This window comes from Pleurodeles waltl, chromosome 3_1, assembly GCF_031143425.1.
Source record: "Pleurodeles waltl isolate 20211129_DDA chromosome 3_1, aPleWal1.hap1.20221129, whole genome shotgun sequence".
NCBI lineage: Eukaryota > Metazoa > Chordata > Amphibia > Caudata > Salamandridae > Pleurodeles > Pleurodeles waltl.
This window is the reverse complement of record NC_090440.1, coordinates 1,921,248,292-1,921,264,847: the sequence shown is the minus strand read 5'-3', so window position 1 is coordinate 1,921,264,847 and position 16,556 is coordinate 1,921,248,292. Positions and strand designations below refer to the sequence as shown.

Sequence of the window (16,556 nt, the reverse complement as noted above, 5' to 3'; positions counted from 1 at the left end):
CCTATGGCCTCTGTTTTTACACACAAAGCACCAAGGCTTTTTAAACTGTGTAGGTTGAGAAGAAGAGGAAGAATTTGTTTTATCTCCACCCCCTGAAGAGTGTTTAAGATTTGAAGTGGGATCTTTGGTTTTACCCTTATCCCCATGCTTATCTTGAGACTTTTCACCATCTTTCTTCTTAGTGTTCTCTTTGTCACCCCCTGTATGAACTTTTCTGTTCACCCTTGTTCTGACCCATTTGTCTGCCTTCTTTCCTAATTCTTGGGGAGAGGTCAGATCAGAGTCCACCGAGTACTGGTGCAACAAATCAGACACACAATTATTAAGAATATGCTCTCTCAGGGTCAAGTTATACAGGCTGTCATAATCAGTAACTTTACTGCCATGTAACCACCCCTCCAAGGCCTTCACTGAATGGTCAATGAAATCAACCCAGTCTTGTGAAGACTCCTTTTTGGTCTCTGAACTTTATCCTGTACTGTTCAGTGGTTAAGCCATAACCATCCAGGAGTGCATTCTTAAGTACCTTAAAATTATTGGCATCATTTTCTTTCACAGTAAGGAGCCTATCCCTACCTTTTCCACTAAATGATAGCCATAGGATAGCAGCCCACTGCCTTTGAGGGACATCCTGTACAACACAGGCCCTCTCAAGTGCAGCAAACCACTTGTTAATGTCATCCCCCTCCTTATAAGGGGGAACTATCTTGTGCAGATTCCTGGAATCATGCTCTTTTGCAGGATGACTATGGGGAATACTGCTGCTGCCACCATGGGTTTCCAAACCCAACTTCTGTCTTTCCTTCTCTAATTCTAAAGACTGTCTATCCAAATCCAGCTGTTGCTTTTTAAGCTTCAGTCTGGTTTGTTCCACCCTCAACTTATTGAGTTCCCTTTCTAACAATCTGTCATCAGGGTTGGTGGGAGGGTCATTTCTAGATACAGAGGTATGATGGGAATGAACAGAAGGAGACCTGTCCCTTACAGAGGGCACCCTAACAGCTTGGCTAACAGAAACATCAGTACCACTGTGTTGTGAGTAAATGCTTTTGCTATGATGTGAGACAACACTATTTGTATGGTGTGGCTCTTCATCATTACCAACTATGCTAGACTGTCTTGTAATGGGAAGGCTAAGAAGTTTCTTTCCTGAACCTTTACCTGGGGGAGTCCCTGGATCAGATTGAGAACCATTAGCTACTTTTTCAACAGATGGGGCACTTTTAGCCTTATCTTGTTCTCTAAGCATGTTAAGTAACAGTTCCAAGGAAGGATTCTTCCCTACACTCAAACCTCTCTCTATGCAGAGACTCCTTGCTCCTTTCCAGCTAAGGTGATCATATGCAAGTTTGGACAGATCAACATTTTGGCCTGTGCCAGACATTTTTAGAGAGAGTTAAAGTGATAGAAAAAGAGAAAAAAGTTTGTCAGAGCTTTTAGAAAGACAGAGAAAAAAACTTTAAAAACTTTTTAGAACTTTTTAGAAAGTTAGAAGTACTTTTCAGCACTTAGAAAAGAGTGAAAAGAGGAAATGCAAAACTTTTTGGCTATGTGTATATACACTGAACTTGTTTTGTATATTTTTCTCTTATGAAAAGTACAATGACAAGAGTGGTAAGTAGTCTCAAAGCACTTATCCCACCACTGCACAACCAATGTAGGAGGCTGGACTGGCTTGTAGTGAGTACCAAGGGGTACTTACACCTTGCACCAGGCCCAGTTATCCCTTATTAGTGTATAGGGTGTCTAGCAGCTTAGGCTGATAGATAATGGTAGCTTAGCAGAGCAGCTTAGGCTGAACTAGGAGACAGGTGAAGCTACTACAGTACCACCTAGTGTCATATGCACAATATCATAAGAAAACACAATACACAGTTATACTAAAAATAAAGGTACTTTATTTTTATGACAATATGCCAAAGTATCTTAGAGTGTACCCTCAGTGAGAGGATAGGAAATATACACAAGATATATATACACAATAGCAAAAATATGCAGTATAGTCTTAGAAAACAGTGCAGACAATGTATAGTTACAATAGGATGCAATGGGGAAACATAGGGATAGGGGCAACACAAACCATATACTCCAAAAGTGGAATGCGAACCACGAATGGACCCCAAACCTATGTGACCTTGTAGAGGGTCGCTGGGACTATTAGAAAATAGTGAGAGTTAGAAAAATAACCCTCCCCAAGACCCTGAAAAGTGAGTGCAAAGTGCACCAAAGTTCCCCTAAGGACAAAGAAGTCGTGTTAGAGGAATAATGCAGGAAAGACACAAACCAACAATGCAACAACGCTGGATTTCCAATCTGGGGTACCTGTGGAACAAGGGGACCAAGTCCAAAAGTCACAAGCAAGTCGGAGATGGGCAGATGCCCAGGAAATGCCAGCTGCGGGTGCAAAGAAGCTTCTACTGGACAGAAGAAGCTGCGGTTTCTGCAGGAACGCAAAGGGCTAGAGACTTCCCCTTTGGAGGACGGATCCCTCTCGCCTTGTAGAGTCGTGCAGAAGTGTTTTCCCGCCGAAAGAACGCCAGCAAGCCTTGCTAGCTGCAAATCGTGCGGTTAGCGTTTTTGGATGCTGCTGTGGCCCAGGAGGGACCAGGAGGTCGCAAATTGGACCGGGAGGTAGAGGGGACGTCGAGCAAGACAAGGAGCCCTCTTAGCAGCAGGTAGCACCCGGAGAAGTGCCAGAAACAGGCACTACGAGGATGCGTGAAACGGTGCTCACCCGAAGTCGCACAAAGAAGTCCCACGTCGCCGGAGGACAACTTAGGAGGTCGTGCAATGCAGGTTAGAGTGCCGTGGACCCAGGCTGGACTGTGCACAAAGGATTTCCGCCGGAAGTGCACGGAGGCCGGAGTAGCTGCAAAAGTCGCGGTTCCCAGCAATGCAGTCTAGTGAGGTGAGGCAAGGACTTACCTCCACCAAACTTGGACTGAAGAGTCACTGGACTGTGGGGGCCACTTGGACAGAGTTGCTGGATTCGAGGGACCTCGCTCGTCGTGCTGAGAGGAGACCCAAGGGACCGCTAATGCAGCTTTTTGGTGCCTGCGGTTGCAGGGGGAAGATTCCGTCGACCCACAGGAGATTTTTTCGGAGCTTCTAGTGCAGAGAGGAGGCAGACTACCCCCACAGCATGCACCACCAGGAAAACAGTCGAGGAGGCGGCAGGATCAGCGTTACAGAGTTGCAGTAGTCGTCTTTGCTACTATGTTGCAGTTTTGCAGGCTTCCAGCGCGGACAGCAGTCGATTCCTTGGCAGAAGGTGAAGAGAGAGATGCAGAGGAACTCGGATGAGCTCTTGCATTCGTTATCTAAAGTTTCCCCAGAGACAGAGACCCTAAATAGCCAAAAAAGAGGGTTTGGCTACTTAGGAGAGAGGATAGGCTAGCAACACCTGAAGGAGCCTATCACAAGGAGTCTCTGACGTCACCTGGTGGCACTGGCCACTCAGAGCAGTCCAGTGTGCCAGCAGCACCTCTGTTTCCAAGATGGCAGAGGTCTGGAGCACACTGGAGGAGCTCTGGACACCTCCCAGGGGAGGTGCAGGTCAGGGGAGTGTCACACCCCTTTCCTTTGTCCAGTTTCGCGCCAGAGCAGGGCTAAGGGGTCCCTGAACCGGTGTAGACTGGCTTATGCAGAATTGGGCACATCTGTGCCCAAGAAAGCATTTCCAGAGGCTGGGGGAGGCTACTCCTCTCCTGCCTTCACACCATTTTCCAAAGGGAGAGGGTGTAACACCCTCTCTCAGAGGAAGTCCTTTGTTCTGCCATCCTGGGACAATCCTGGCTTGACCCCAGGGGGCAGAAACCTGTCTGAGGGGTTGGCAGCAGCAGCAGCTGCAGTGAAACCCCAGGAAAGGCAGTTTGGCAGTACCAGGGTCTGTGCTACAGACCACTGGGATCATGGGATTGTGCCAACTATGCCAGGATGGCATAGAGGGGGCAATTCCATGATCATAGACATGTTACATGGCCATATTCGGAGTTACCATTGTGAAGCTACATATAGGTAGTGACCTATATCTAGTGCACGCGTGTAATGGTGTCCCGCACTCACAAAGTCCGGGGAATTGGCCCTGAACAATGTGGGGGCACCTTGGCTAGTGCCAGGGTGCCCTCACACTAAGTAACTTTGCACCTAACCTTTACCAGGTAAAGGTTAGACATATAGGTGACTTATAAGTTACTTAAGTGCAGTGTAAAATGGCTGTGAAATAACGTGGACGTTATTTCACTCAGGCTGCAGTGGCAGGCCTGTGTAAGAATTGTCAGAGCTCCCTATGGGTGGCAAAAGAAATGCTGCAGCCCATAGGGATCTCCTGGAACCCCAATACCCTGGGTACCTCAGTACCATATACTAGGGAATTATAAGGGTGTTCCAGTAAGCCAATGTAAATTGGTAAAATTGGTCACTAGACTGTTAGTGACAATTTGGAAAGAAATGAGAGAGCATAACCACTGAGGTTCTGGTTAGCAGAGCCTCAGTGAGACAGTTAGGCACCACTCAGGGAACACATACATATAGGCCACAAACTGATGAGCACTGGGGTCCTGACTAGCAGGGTCCCAGTGACACATAACAAACATACTGAAAACATAGGGTTTTCACTATGAGCACTGGGCCCTGGCTAGCAGGATCCCAGTGAGACAGTGAAAACACCCTGACATACACTCACAAACAGGCCAAAAGTGGGGATAACAAGGCTAGAAAGAGGCTACTTTCTCACAGACGGGTATAAGGGTGGTGCTAAGGGCGAGGCAAGGGGTGACGCTAGGTTTTGAACCGTTCAAGCTTTCCATACATCAAATCTGCATGCATTGTTAGAATTTCAGAAGTACCTGTCTAATAGTTATGACACTAATAACCATTTACACAGCAATTACTTATAAGTGTTTCTTACTACCCAAAGTAACCCTCTTTTATAAGGACTTTAAAATAACAAAAGGTTGAAGAAAAAACAGTAAGGTTCGAAATGTATGTCTTCTCCTTTGCATGCAGTTCCGTGACGCATGGTCATAACTCACAAATCTATATCACAAGCTTTTAACTAGTGACCTGCAGGTAATACAAGGATCTCCAACAAAAAACATAACCAACTGAGCTATCTCCGTAAAGCAAACTGGTTGCATGCTGTGCTTTCCGACAAGCACATTGACCTTCAGAGCAATTTTATGGTGAGTTGAACCTTTGATTAGAATGGGCTCAGATCTTTCCAGCAAGTGCATTAACCACCTCCTGCATAATATTTCCACTTCGGACATCAGAAGTGCCTCTAGTGTAGAGGATACATACTCTGCCAGGATGGATCTTATCCGTTATCTAATTAGATGCCAAGAGATAGAAAGATTCACTGCAAGCCTACATGAATGAATACAGCCAGTTTCAGAAGCAGGGCCTGAAAAGATTCCTTATTCACTATAATAAAAAAAAGGCCAAACTATGGTCATTGTTATGGGGTTTTATAGATGATGTGTGTGCACATCCAAACAATATATGGACTTGGGCTTTGTAGCTCCTAAGTGGCTCTATGTTATGAAACATGTATGTTCAACCAGTCTCTGATTTGTGCCTTCAAAGTTTTGTGTGCTGTAATTTTTAAAAAAACGTTGCTTATAATGAGAAAAGAAAACTACAAGCCCCACATTGCAAAAGCATTGCCAGCTAAAACCCCAAACTGTCTGAAAGTGTCATACATTCCATGGAGCCTCCTGTCTACTTGGGTTATGTCTGGTTTCCCATATGAAACAAGGGGATGAAATGCACCAAACCTCTCTAGCAGCAAAGCCAGTAATATTGAAAGAATTCTTTACACATTATCCACGCCTTGCACGTTTCAGACGTCTCGTCCTTGGTCACAGGCCAAACGCTTGGGTTGAGCAAATAATTGCAGGCACCTGATTACTTGATTAAATACTTTGGTGAGTTACAGAATGCATTCTGGTAGTAGTAGCCCTGCACGTTTATATTATATCTTTAGTAGGACAACTTTGTTTTGCATATATATATATATATATATATAGTTGCCTTTTAGGTTTTTTTTTCTTTAAAGTTAATCATCAACTTGGTGGAGAGGGTAGGGATTTACATCCAAGTAAAAATGTTTGATTTAAATTTCTGATGAGCTAAGATTTTCAGTTATTTAAAACAAGGGGCGTGCTAAAAAGCTGTACTGCCCTGAAAAATGTGGCCCACACCCCGGCCCATTCGATTTTACGTCACTTCTCAACCCTCACTGTGCAAGATGAGAGGGGAAACCATTATCCCTGCCGCCACACCCCTGCTGGAAGGCTTGATGTGTCCTGGTGACAAAAGCTGCTGTTCTGGCGCTCTTGTAGGAGCTCAGTGAATCAGTGCGAGGCGTGAGAAAAGTGCTGCCGGGGCACGAGATGATGAGAGGAGCACCACCTGTGTCAAGGCCTAGCCGTTAAGTTCCGGTACTCAAGGGGACAAAATGAAACAGTGCCGGTGCTTAGTACCGGTGAATACCGGCCCATTTTAAAGCACAGGTCAAGGTGGGAAATGACCAGGCATTGTGCAGCAGTTTTAAGTCACTAGGTGGTAGATAAGGTGAAGGGTTAAGGAAAAGTTTGAGTTGATAAAACCCACAATTACAAGATTCTTGATGTGGAATCCGAGGCTGAAATTCCTATCTAAAATGATGACGCGGGTTTTGGCGGGTTCGGCAGATTGAGGTTGAAAGCCAGCAGGTCGGATTGCTTTTCACCAATAATAATTCCTCTGGGAGTTGGCTTCTGAAGATACTAAGAGAAATGCCCATTTGTAAATGAATTTAGTTATAAGTATTGCCCTTTTAGCATGTTTGATATTGAAGACGCTGTGGTGGCTGACACTGTCTGCTGTGCGTGCGCTCCAGGGACAGCTCGTTGGTTCAGTGCAACGCGATGGGGTTTTCCGTCACCACCACTGAGCCCTCTCTCTGCCTTGTCTTCACAGGGCCTCCACTGACGTGTGGGCGACGCTGGCCGATTTCTGTAACACCCTGACCATGGTGAACCAGTCTGAGGTGCCCCTCTACAAGGACCCGGACGAGGACCTGAGCCTGCTGCTCTTGGACGAGGACCGGCTCCTCTCTGGCTTTGTGCCGCTTCTGGCTGCCCCCCAGGACCCCTGCTACGTGGAGAAGAGCTCGGATAAGGTCAGAGGCAGGGCAGAGATTCCGTCTCTTCTCCTGCTTTTTCTTCTTTTAAATATATTCTTGGGAAGTTTTCTGTGCAAACGGAACACGATTAAGTCATTGAGAAGGGTGTTAAGGGAAAATATCGACCTTTTAACCGCTGACATCCAGCTTTGTGTCATGAAGAAAAAAAAAACCTTACTTCCTTTGGAGGTGGGGGTGTGTGTTTGTGCGCGCGCGCTCGCTGGCCCTCTGGACGCACCATCATTTCCTTACTTGTTTAAATAGTACAGCTTGTATTGGCAGCATTCTCTCTCGGCTCCAAATGGTTTGCATCATGCCTGAGGGCCTGCCCGCCCTCTTCCCAGCCGCACATCTCTACCCTAGGAAGCTAGCCAGCGTCCGTCCCTCTCACTAGGGCGGGCCTGCGCGTGTGTGTGTAAGGAAGTCAGTGTGCCTACAAGTCAGTCAGCTGTACAGAAAGCGTTAGCGGGTAACCCAGAATGGCTGCGAGCCTGTTGGACTACCCGTCATATAGGTGTATGTTAAAGATTGTGTGTGCAAGCCTGCCTATTTTGAATAAGACAGCAGCTGTGAGTAAGACTGGCTTCTATGACACTGCAGAAGTTCACGATGTGTCCGTATAACCGCATAGAAGCAAAAATGTGTACGAATGTCCGTGGATAACGGGGCAGAGTATCTGGTGAACGCCATTGGGAAGAGAAGTGCGTATACTTCATTGTGTTGTAATTGCATTTATGAAGCGTTCACTACCCCTGACGTTGAAGTATCAATATCTTTTGTTATGCTGGTGTGTCTGCGAGAGCGTCAGTGTGCACACTTGTACCGGTTGTTTCTTGGAGCAGCTGTGTGAGTGAGAGCATGGGTGTGTGTGTGTGTTTCATGAAGCAATATTGAAGCGGCAGAGTACGCATTCGAGCCTGTAATGTATGACAGAAGACTCCGGTGCTGTATAAGATCATGTGTGCGAGACGCCGAATGTTTGTTTTTTATGTGCAGGAGCGTCTCTGTTGTGTTTGAGAGAGACTGCATGCGTGAGACAAAACGCCTCATTTTGTAGGAGTGTGTGTGTTGTGCGAGAGCATCCATCTGTGTATTTATGAGTGAATAGAGCCCTGATTCTGAAAGATGAGGTTAAATCTGCGCTCTGTCTCGACCTTGCATGGATGTATATTTGCAAATAGCAAGAATTCAAAACTCCTAGAGACCTGCAACAGCCGCACGTTTAAGGAGTACTCTTGAAACGTTTTGTGAGCGCCAAATTAAGGCCTTGTCAAGAGCTTTCTGCATGCCCATTGCAATATTGTGCACAATTAGAAATGGCAGCGCGTTTGTGAAGATAAACTCTTTTATTGTCTTTTTCTCCATGGGGAAAGTTTTCCTCTAGGCTTCTACTCCACCTCTGTGGAGAAACCTCTGCCTATCCACCCCACCAGTTTTGGAGATGTCCTCCCTCGAGTGCCACTCTGAAAAAGGACTTACTCATGTCCTTGACATGAGTGAATTTGCACACATTTCCAGGGAAAATGTTTTTGAAAGCCCTCAAACTTGAGACATTGTGGGTATTTACAAACATTCCAGTAGTATCCCACCCGAGAATGCCATTCTCTGGCCCTGGAATAGGATTCACCCATGCCTAAAAGCCATTCTGTCAGAATATTACACATGCGCAGATGGATTTTTGAGTGCAATTCACCTTTTATGAATCCCTTCCATACATAAATCAAGCTCCTTGAATGTGTTAAGTTGAACTTTCAAGTGCAAATGGTATTGTGAATCTGGCCATCTTTGTCTAAGAGCATATGCATGCTTGTTTTAGAAGTAGCTTCATGTCGGTTTTTGCAAAGAGGGTGTAGTGGTAAGAGTTATATGTATTTTGAGACACTCCCCGATCCCGCATCCTGTTCCTGGACTGCTCTGTTAAGACCATAGCTGATCCCGTGGTGCACAATTCAGGAACAACACATCTCAGAGGGCTTCTGCCGAGTGCACTGTTTTAGTCACCCTGCTTAGATGCTATCTACATTGATCACATACATCTCAGTTGTTAGGTGGTATATACTTTAATATGAACTTCTGTGCTGTCTCATCATTGTTCTAAGATCCACAAATGGTCACACTGTTGTCTGAACGTTTCCTTGACTGTCATACCAGATTTTACCAGATTTTCTCAGACATCTGTTATTTAGCTACAGAAGTCAATATTGCTCAGTAGGGAATCCTTATTCCCCCGTGAATTCAGTGTGTCACTGTAGATCTTGACCAATGCGGTTGTGTATGGAGTCTCTGTAGTGACAAATTGAGGTCCTGTCTGCCGTGGCCCCGGGAGACTGTATGATAGTTTTGGACTTGCAGGATGCATACTTTCACATCCCGTACTGCCTGCGCACCGGCATTACCTGCTGTTCACTGCAGGTCACAACGTGGTCCCTTTTGGCCTTACCATCGCCCATCGGATGTTCACAAGGTGATGGCGGTGGTTGCAGCTTGTCTGCGGAGATCAAGGGTGCCAGTCTTGCCTTGCCCCATTTAATGATTTCTTCGCAGATACTCTGGTGGCTACCTGGTCAAAACCCTGTTCTTGGCAGGTGGCCTGAAGTAAAATACCACTGCCTTGTGACCTACATTTTCTCAGTAAGCACCACATTGCACAGGCCTCAACCAGTCAAGTGAACCTTAACTGATTTCCGACCAATCCTCAGGACAGAGAATCCAAAAGGATTTACATCTTTCTTATACATAAGTTTTCTTTTTCCAGCTTAGCTCTGCAATCAGTAAGCTCAGTCTGTCTTTTGGGCTGATGCACACATGCCCTTTGGGACCTCTCCAGTGAGAACTTGCTGGCTGTCGCAGAGGATCTTGTAGTGCCTCTGGCTCAAATGATACATGACAGGTAGAATGTGGTCAAGTATGTTATCCATGCAGCCAGCATACCACGGATTGCACCAATGTTGTGCTTCATAGATATGGCTGGATGAGATCCACTGAGTTCTTTTGCAATGTACCTGCTTCGTTAAGAGAAGAGGAATCCTTTAAAATACAACTTAAATTTTAATATTTATCCAGAGGAAAGTTAAATGAGGAACCTCTGATGTCTAAAAGGAATTCTCATCACCATGGACTTTTAAAGTAAATATTGTGTCTGAATGAAGAGTGTTTGGGCTGGGTTTTAATAATATATTTGTGATCTAGGTTTGTTTAATGAATTATAATTTTATAATGATGAAATCATTTTGGGCAACGAATTATGTGATGTAATATACATACTTAGTCCACTATTGTTGCAGATAAGATGAAAGTTCAAAATCATATTGATTTTTATGCTAGATGAGCCAAGTAATGTGAAGTTATACTAGGCCAACCCATGATTGTATGGACATGCCCTCATCTCTTCGAAGACACAACAGACTACCCTTGGGAACTCTTTAAGGATACCAGAACTATACTGTGTTCTCTGGGGCTGTTCACCCTGACAAACAATTTCCTCACCATTAGTGGAAAGGGGGTTGGCACGCAGGCAGAGTCCATCTTCTCAGCCAGTGATACAGCAGACACCTCAGTCCTTTTGAGGCCATGGATGTGAATCCAGCTGGTAATGTGTGGGGCAGCACGAACACTATTCTTCCAACTTCTCTTCCCCCACTAGAACAATCAACAAACTGCTTTACTTGGCCCTCAACCATATTTGCCCTCTCAGTTGGCAGAATTCAGCACTTGCTCCTGGGCTGGGGATCACATTTGACAGATGGGTCTTGCAATTTGTTTCAAACAAATTATACTGTATCTTTTCACTCCTCTCAACCCAAGATTCCTCCAACGTCCGAATTAATTTCAGCAGAACCTCTGCCCATCCCGCTACAGGGAGTGTGCCTGTTGTTCACTTAGGGTGCCAAAGAGAGCCTACTGAACTCTGAGACATTCTGGGGTTGTTACTCTTGCCTTCAGCTTCTCCTGAAAAAGGACAGAGCCTCAGGCCTATCTCCGTCCTCCAACTCGTGAGGCCTTCTTGCGGCAGGACAAATTCAAAATGTTAACTATGGCTCAGATCATAGCTGCTGTACCTGGGAAACTGGATGGTCTTCATGAACTAGCTAGACTTGTATTTTTATATATCTGTAATGCAGTCTCACAAGCACTGTCTGGTTCAGGATGAGCCATGAGCATTTTCAGTTTCCATGCTCCCAATTTGCTGCACCAGTGCCACTCGAGTGTTCACAATGGTAGTAGTTGTTGGCCATTTTCAGAGGTCTGGAGTTCATGTTTTACTGCACCTTAATACTGACTGATGAAGATCAGTGGTGGGCTACTTCCAGACGACGGTGGAACTTTTGACATTGTTGGGTTTCACAATAAACGAGCCAAAGTTTCATTGGATTCCCTCTTAGAGGTCTCTATTCATTGGGGGTGATCCTAGAGATAGTAAAGTTTGTTTTTCTGCAGCAATGAGTGCAGGACATTTGGGCAGTAGTTTTGCTGTCTTGGGCTCGATCCTTGATCCAGGTGTGGGTGGCTCTGCGGCTTATTGGCCTCTTAGCTTTGTGCATCCTCCTTATCAATCACTACAGGTGGCCCATGCACGTCTTACAGTGATTCTCAAAATTCCAATGAGACCAGCATCAAGATTGCCTTTCCAGCGCTATCCTGGTCTTGGAGGAGTTTACTCGAGAACTGCAGTCGTGGCTGACCAATCTAAGTGTGTCCTAAAGCAGGCCACTCTCACTTTCCCACCCAAACCTGACAGAGGTGACTGATGATCACTAATGGATTGGGGTGGGCCACCTGGATGACTGTGGTGTCCAGTAGGGAGCTGGCTTCTCATCAACCTGCTTTGCTCTATGGCTCATTGTTTCTGGATTTAAACCCTCAAATTAAGGAGTAGAGACATTATCCCAATTTTGTTAGGGAATTAGACCACTATTTTCTGAATTTCCCTTATTTTCTGTTTTTAACCTAGACATAGGTACCACTTTTCATTAACGATAATTGTTTTTGGTACCGATGGTCAATTTTCTGTATATATTTCTTTTAGTCCCTCTCACATTCACTCATTACCAGCAGCTGTTCTATAAAAGATCTCTGGAAAAGAGCATTCTAGCAGTGCCCATCAGGCATTGCAGTGCCGTCCTGACAAGGAGCATGGGCCGATGATAAAGCATGCCACCTATGGGTGAGTGAGGGCTGTTATTCCTATAAATTTGTTGCGTTAGGGGCCCCTTTGAACTCCTGTCTAATTGGTAGTACTGAGTCTACAATTTTGGAACAACACAAGTTACTTTGTTAAAGGATAACTTTCGTTTCTTTCTGTCTTCTCACGGTTGCCGGATAAACCTTTATTATTTAATTCACCTGTTGAGATGCATTTTTTAAAAGAACTTGAAAATGTATTTACTCCTTCTCCATTTGTTATGCCACAGTGAGATTAGCCTGGTCTGTAATTGATGTGCACTCTATTGAGCCACTGCAAAGTTGTCCCTTTGGACAGTGTTCTAGCTGCTATAACATTGGCATGTCGGTTGAGCGAGCTATAAGTTATTTGTGTAAATCTGCCATTTACCACCTTCTTCCCAGACAAACCTGTTCTGTGGACGTGGGCATCCTTCCTTTTAGAATTAGTGACACTGTTCCAAGTTGGTTGAACCATCACCTTACTGGTGTTGAATGCTCAGTTTCACCCCTCTATGTAGGAGGAGGGACCCCAAAAGAGCACTGAGCTGTTACACAGATCGTGACAGAGAACATCGAGTGGAAGTTCAGCTCATTGTGGGGTTCGCATAAACATAAAAGGGCAAAACCATGTAGAAACAAATGTTCTCTTGCTGCATCGTGCTCTGTATTGATATTGTCTACTCACAGTCCCTAGAAGCGTTAAGGGCTCATTCCCCCATGAACAAAGTTGTTACTACTGCTTTGTCTTGTGGAGTTCCTGTTCTGGACATTTGTCAGGCTGCTAAGTGGGCTTTCCTCCATTTGTTCACAAAACACTACTGTCTGGACGCCAAGGCTCGCTGAGATGGTTATTTCACTCTTTTGGTTCTTCAGAACTTTGTTTTGATAAAATTCACAGACCCACCTGTGAATATGTATTCCTTTGGTATCTATTCAAAAGGTGAGAAATCCTCAGTTAGAGGTGTCTATCAACAGAATAAGTTACTTACCTTTGGTAACACTATTTCTGCTACCAACTCTATCTAACCACAGACTCCTCACCGGCCCTCCCATCTTCCCCATTCTGTGAATTGGACTACTTCTATGAAAAGATCCCAAGTCTAGGAATCTGCATACTGGTCAACACTAATTTGCTGTTGGGGATCTGCGAATGGGGTTGGACAACTCAAAAGCAACTGATGTCAGCACCTAGGAGTGGTGCCTATGTTGGCCCGTGCATCATTTCTGGAGTGGAACAACGACCGTTCTGAGCTGCACTGTGTCACCTGGGAGCGTGCTGAGGTATTGTTAAAAAGGTTCTGGATCCATTCTTACACACGGGGAAGTATTCAAAATTTGATAAATATGCAGTTAGAGTCTCTACCAGAAAGAGCATTACCGGAAGGTAAGTCATTTGTTTCACAGGGGCTTTCAGCCAGCTCTCTTTGTCCATTTAAGAAATATAATTTTTTGAGAGGGGTGAAAATCCCTTCTCAAGCAACAACCAAAATCGTTGTCAAGGTGAACCACAAACGTCTCTAAATTAGCCAGTGCTTAACCGTTGGGTAGCTAGGTAAAAAAGCAGTCAGGCCTAATTTAGTGAGACTATGCTAAGTATTTATGCAGCACACAAACAGTAAAAACAAGTGCAAAGACAATATGAGAAGTCCTACAACAAGTTAAGACAGAATAACATTTAAAAAATAAAATGGAACCAAAATGGATCAGATCCAATGAATAGAACCAGAATTATGACATTTTAAAGGTTTAATTACAAATAGTGCCAAGAAGCAATAAGCACAAACTATGAATATCTGGTTGTGCTAGACCGATACAGAGTCACAAGTTGAAGCGGACAGAGGTGGAGTGCAGTCAGGATACAAGCACCAGGTTAGGCCAGCTGAAAGCTAATAGTTAACTTTCTCAAAGTACGGTGCAGAGAGTTCAGAAATTCAGGATTTCACAGGAGTAATTTAACTGATGGTAGCCAAGGGTCCAGGACCTGGAAAGTCACATCTTGAAGATCAGGAACTTACTCCAGCAGAGGCTAGCAGGGCTCCGGAAATGCCTGTTTTCAGAATCTGATAGAGACTTCTAGTTGCAGATTCCTTACCTTAGAATTTCCCCAAGGCGTCAGACTGGATCCAGAGATTTTTCTTCGAGCAATACCCTTGCGTGTCGATAGGTGGTGTTGCTTGACTCCGCGGGTGTCGTAGTTGCCATGATGACGTCGGGAGTAGTATATAGACACCACCTTTGTGCAGTGACATCAGTTAATTTCTTTCCACGCCATGTGCTGATCCAGAGAAGAGCTGCCCTGGTCTGTTTTTGACCAACTTCGACCGTTTTGACGAGTTTTCCAGTGAGACATTCGGTGCGTCGAGGATATCCCCAAAGACCGGTTTCAAACCATGCGAGGATTGTCACTGCACAGTGTCGGTGACGGATCCTCATTGGGTTTGTCTGTGGTGTCTCGAGAGCAAACACGACCCGAAGTCGTGCTCTGAGGGCCGGGCCATGCACCCGAAGGCTTTTGAGGGAGCAGTCCCTAAAGCTAATGGCGGCCCGACTCGACTCCACATAAGTCACGGTATCGCTCGAGAGGAAGGTCTCGAGACCGTTCGCGGAGCCATCACCACTCGTCTTCTTCAAAATCCTCAGGTCAAGGTAAGAAGAAGAAGTCAAAGAGATCCCATCACTCTCCAACTTTGCGCCGTCGCTCAGCTGATGCAACGCGGGAAGAGCATTGACGTTCAGGGCATCCGACCTCAGAGCCTGCATCCAGGTCAGCTCTGTGCTTCCCGGAGTTTCCTGGAGCGACCTCCGCCCAGCGTAAAGAATTTTATGAGACCATGTGCCTCATCTTTGGGCGGACCGACCCCGATACGGGGCCTTTGGGCCCAACGGGTTCAGATGAGGGGCCTTCGGGTTCCGCGGCTTCGGCCACTGAGGTCACCTCCGGATCCGCACCGGCGCCTGTCGCACCTTTGAGACGTTCCCCGGCACTGTGTCAATTGTTGGCGCTCCCTACGTCGGTAGTGCCCACTATCGACGTCGACCCCATTCTTATCCCCAAGACTCGTCGGAGTGGCGTCTGCTGACACGCCGCCTTTGTCTTCGATGGGGCCTATTCGCCCCAGGTTGGATTTCGACCCTTTTTCCTATGGGTACGAATTTGTGGAAGAATTGGAGGGGTCCCTGGACCCTTATGAATACCAGGATGACCCATCTTTGTACTGAGCTCAGGAATTGGGCGATGCCAGTGGTCTGGATACTTCTTCTGATGCTGGCATGCTGTCTTCTCCTACCGTGGCTACAGCAGAGGGAGCAACTTATGGCACGGTGGTCAGTAGGGCAGCTGAGGTCCTTTGCCTTGAGCTTCCTACTGTAGAGGTCAGGTCTAATCTCCTGATGTAGGTGCTTCGGCCAGTGGCTTCTACTTCAGACCCCCTTTTGCCATTCAATGAAACCCTCACCTATGTCCTTTTGGGTACCTGGTCCAAACCAAACCGAATATCTGAGGGCGAATATAGCCCCTAATGGTCTGCTCGTCTCAAACATGCCTAGGATTTTCTTGCAAGATTTAGCTTTTAGAAAAGACTGGGCCCAGGTAGCATGGAAATGCACTAGAGATTGGCTGGTGCTCATTATCAACACCTCCAAACGTTTGGCTGATTCCATCATGGTACAGATTACTCTCATGGAAGGCGCTCTCAAAACTACAGTCTCATTGGCTGCTTTTAAGAGTCGACTAGCTGAAATCAACTCTGAACTTAATGATAATGGGGAGTTCCTAACTCAACAGAAAATTACGAAGTTACAAAAAGACATTACGAGGTTTAGCCGTGACAAAGTCTACCCCTACATCACAGATGACTTTACTACTGAGACACTTCCCTCCTCTTCTGATGAATCATCTGCATCAATGAAGAAACCACGGAAATATAGTAATAGCTCTTCATCCGATGGTTGGAGTACAGATGATGATGGGACTTATCCATTCTACCATTACCCCCAATACCCTCCTGGACATTCCCAGTACCCCCCTGGACAACCCTTAGCATGGCAACAACCATTTCCGTTCTATCAACCTCGCCCCATGCTCCCCTACATGCCTTTTTTAGGCCACGGCCGGGGCAGGGGAAGAGGCAGAAGGAGAGGAAGAGGCAGAAGGGTACACTGGGCCCAGGACGAACCACAGATGGTAACCCGCAGTCAAGGGAAGAATCCACCAAATCGGATCTAG

General features: G+C 45.9%; 1 protein-coding gene across 3 annotated transcripts in view; it reads left to right on the top strand.

Moving 5' to 3' along the window:
- The window catches only part of SMG6 (SMG6 nonsense mediated mRNA decay factor), an 890,340-nt gene that overhangs the window by 602,821 nt on the left and 270,963 nt on the right, over nucleotides 1–16,556 (top strand). For all 3 annotated transcript variants that reach the window (XM_069226152.1, XM_069226151.1, XM_069226153.1), the window contains one exon: nucleotides 6,964–7,165. In XM_069226152.1, coding sequence (XP_069082253.1) covers nucleotides 6,964–7,165 — 202 coding nt within the window. The remainder of the gene's footprint in view (nucleotides 1–6,963; nucleotides 7,166–16,556) is intronic.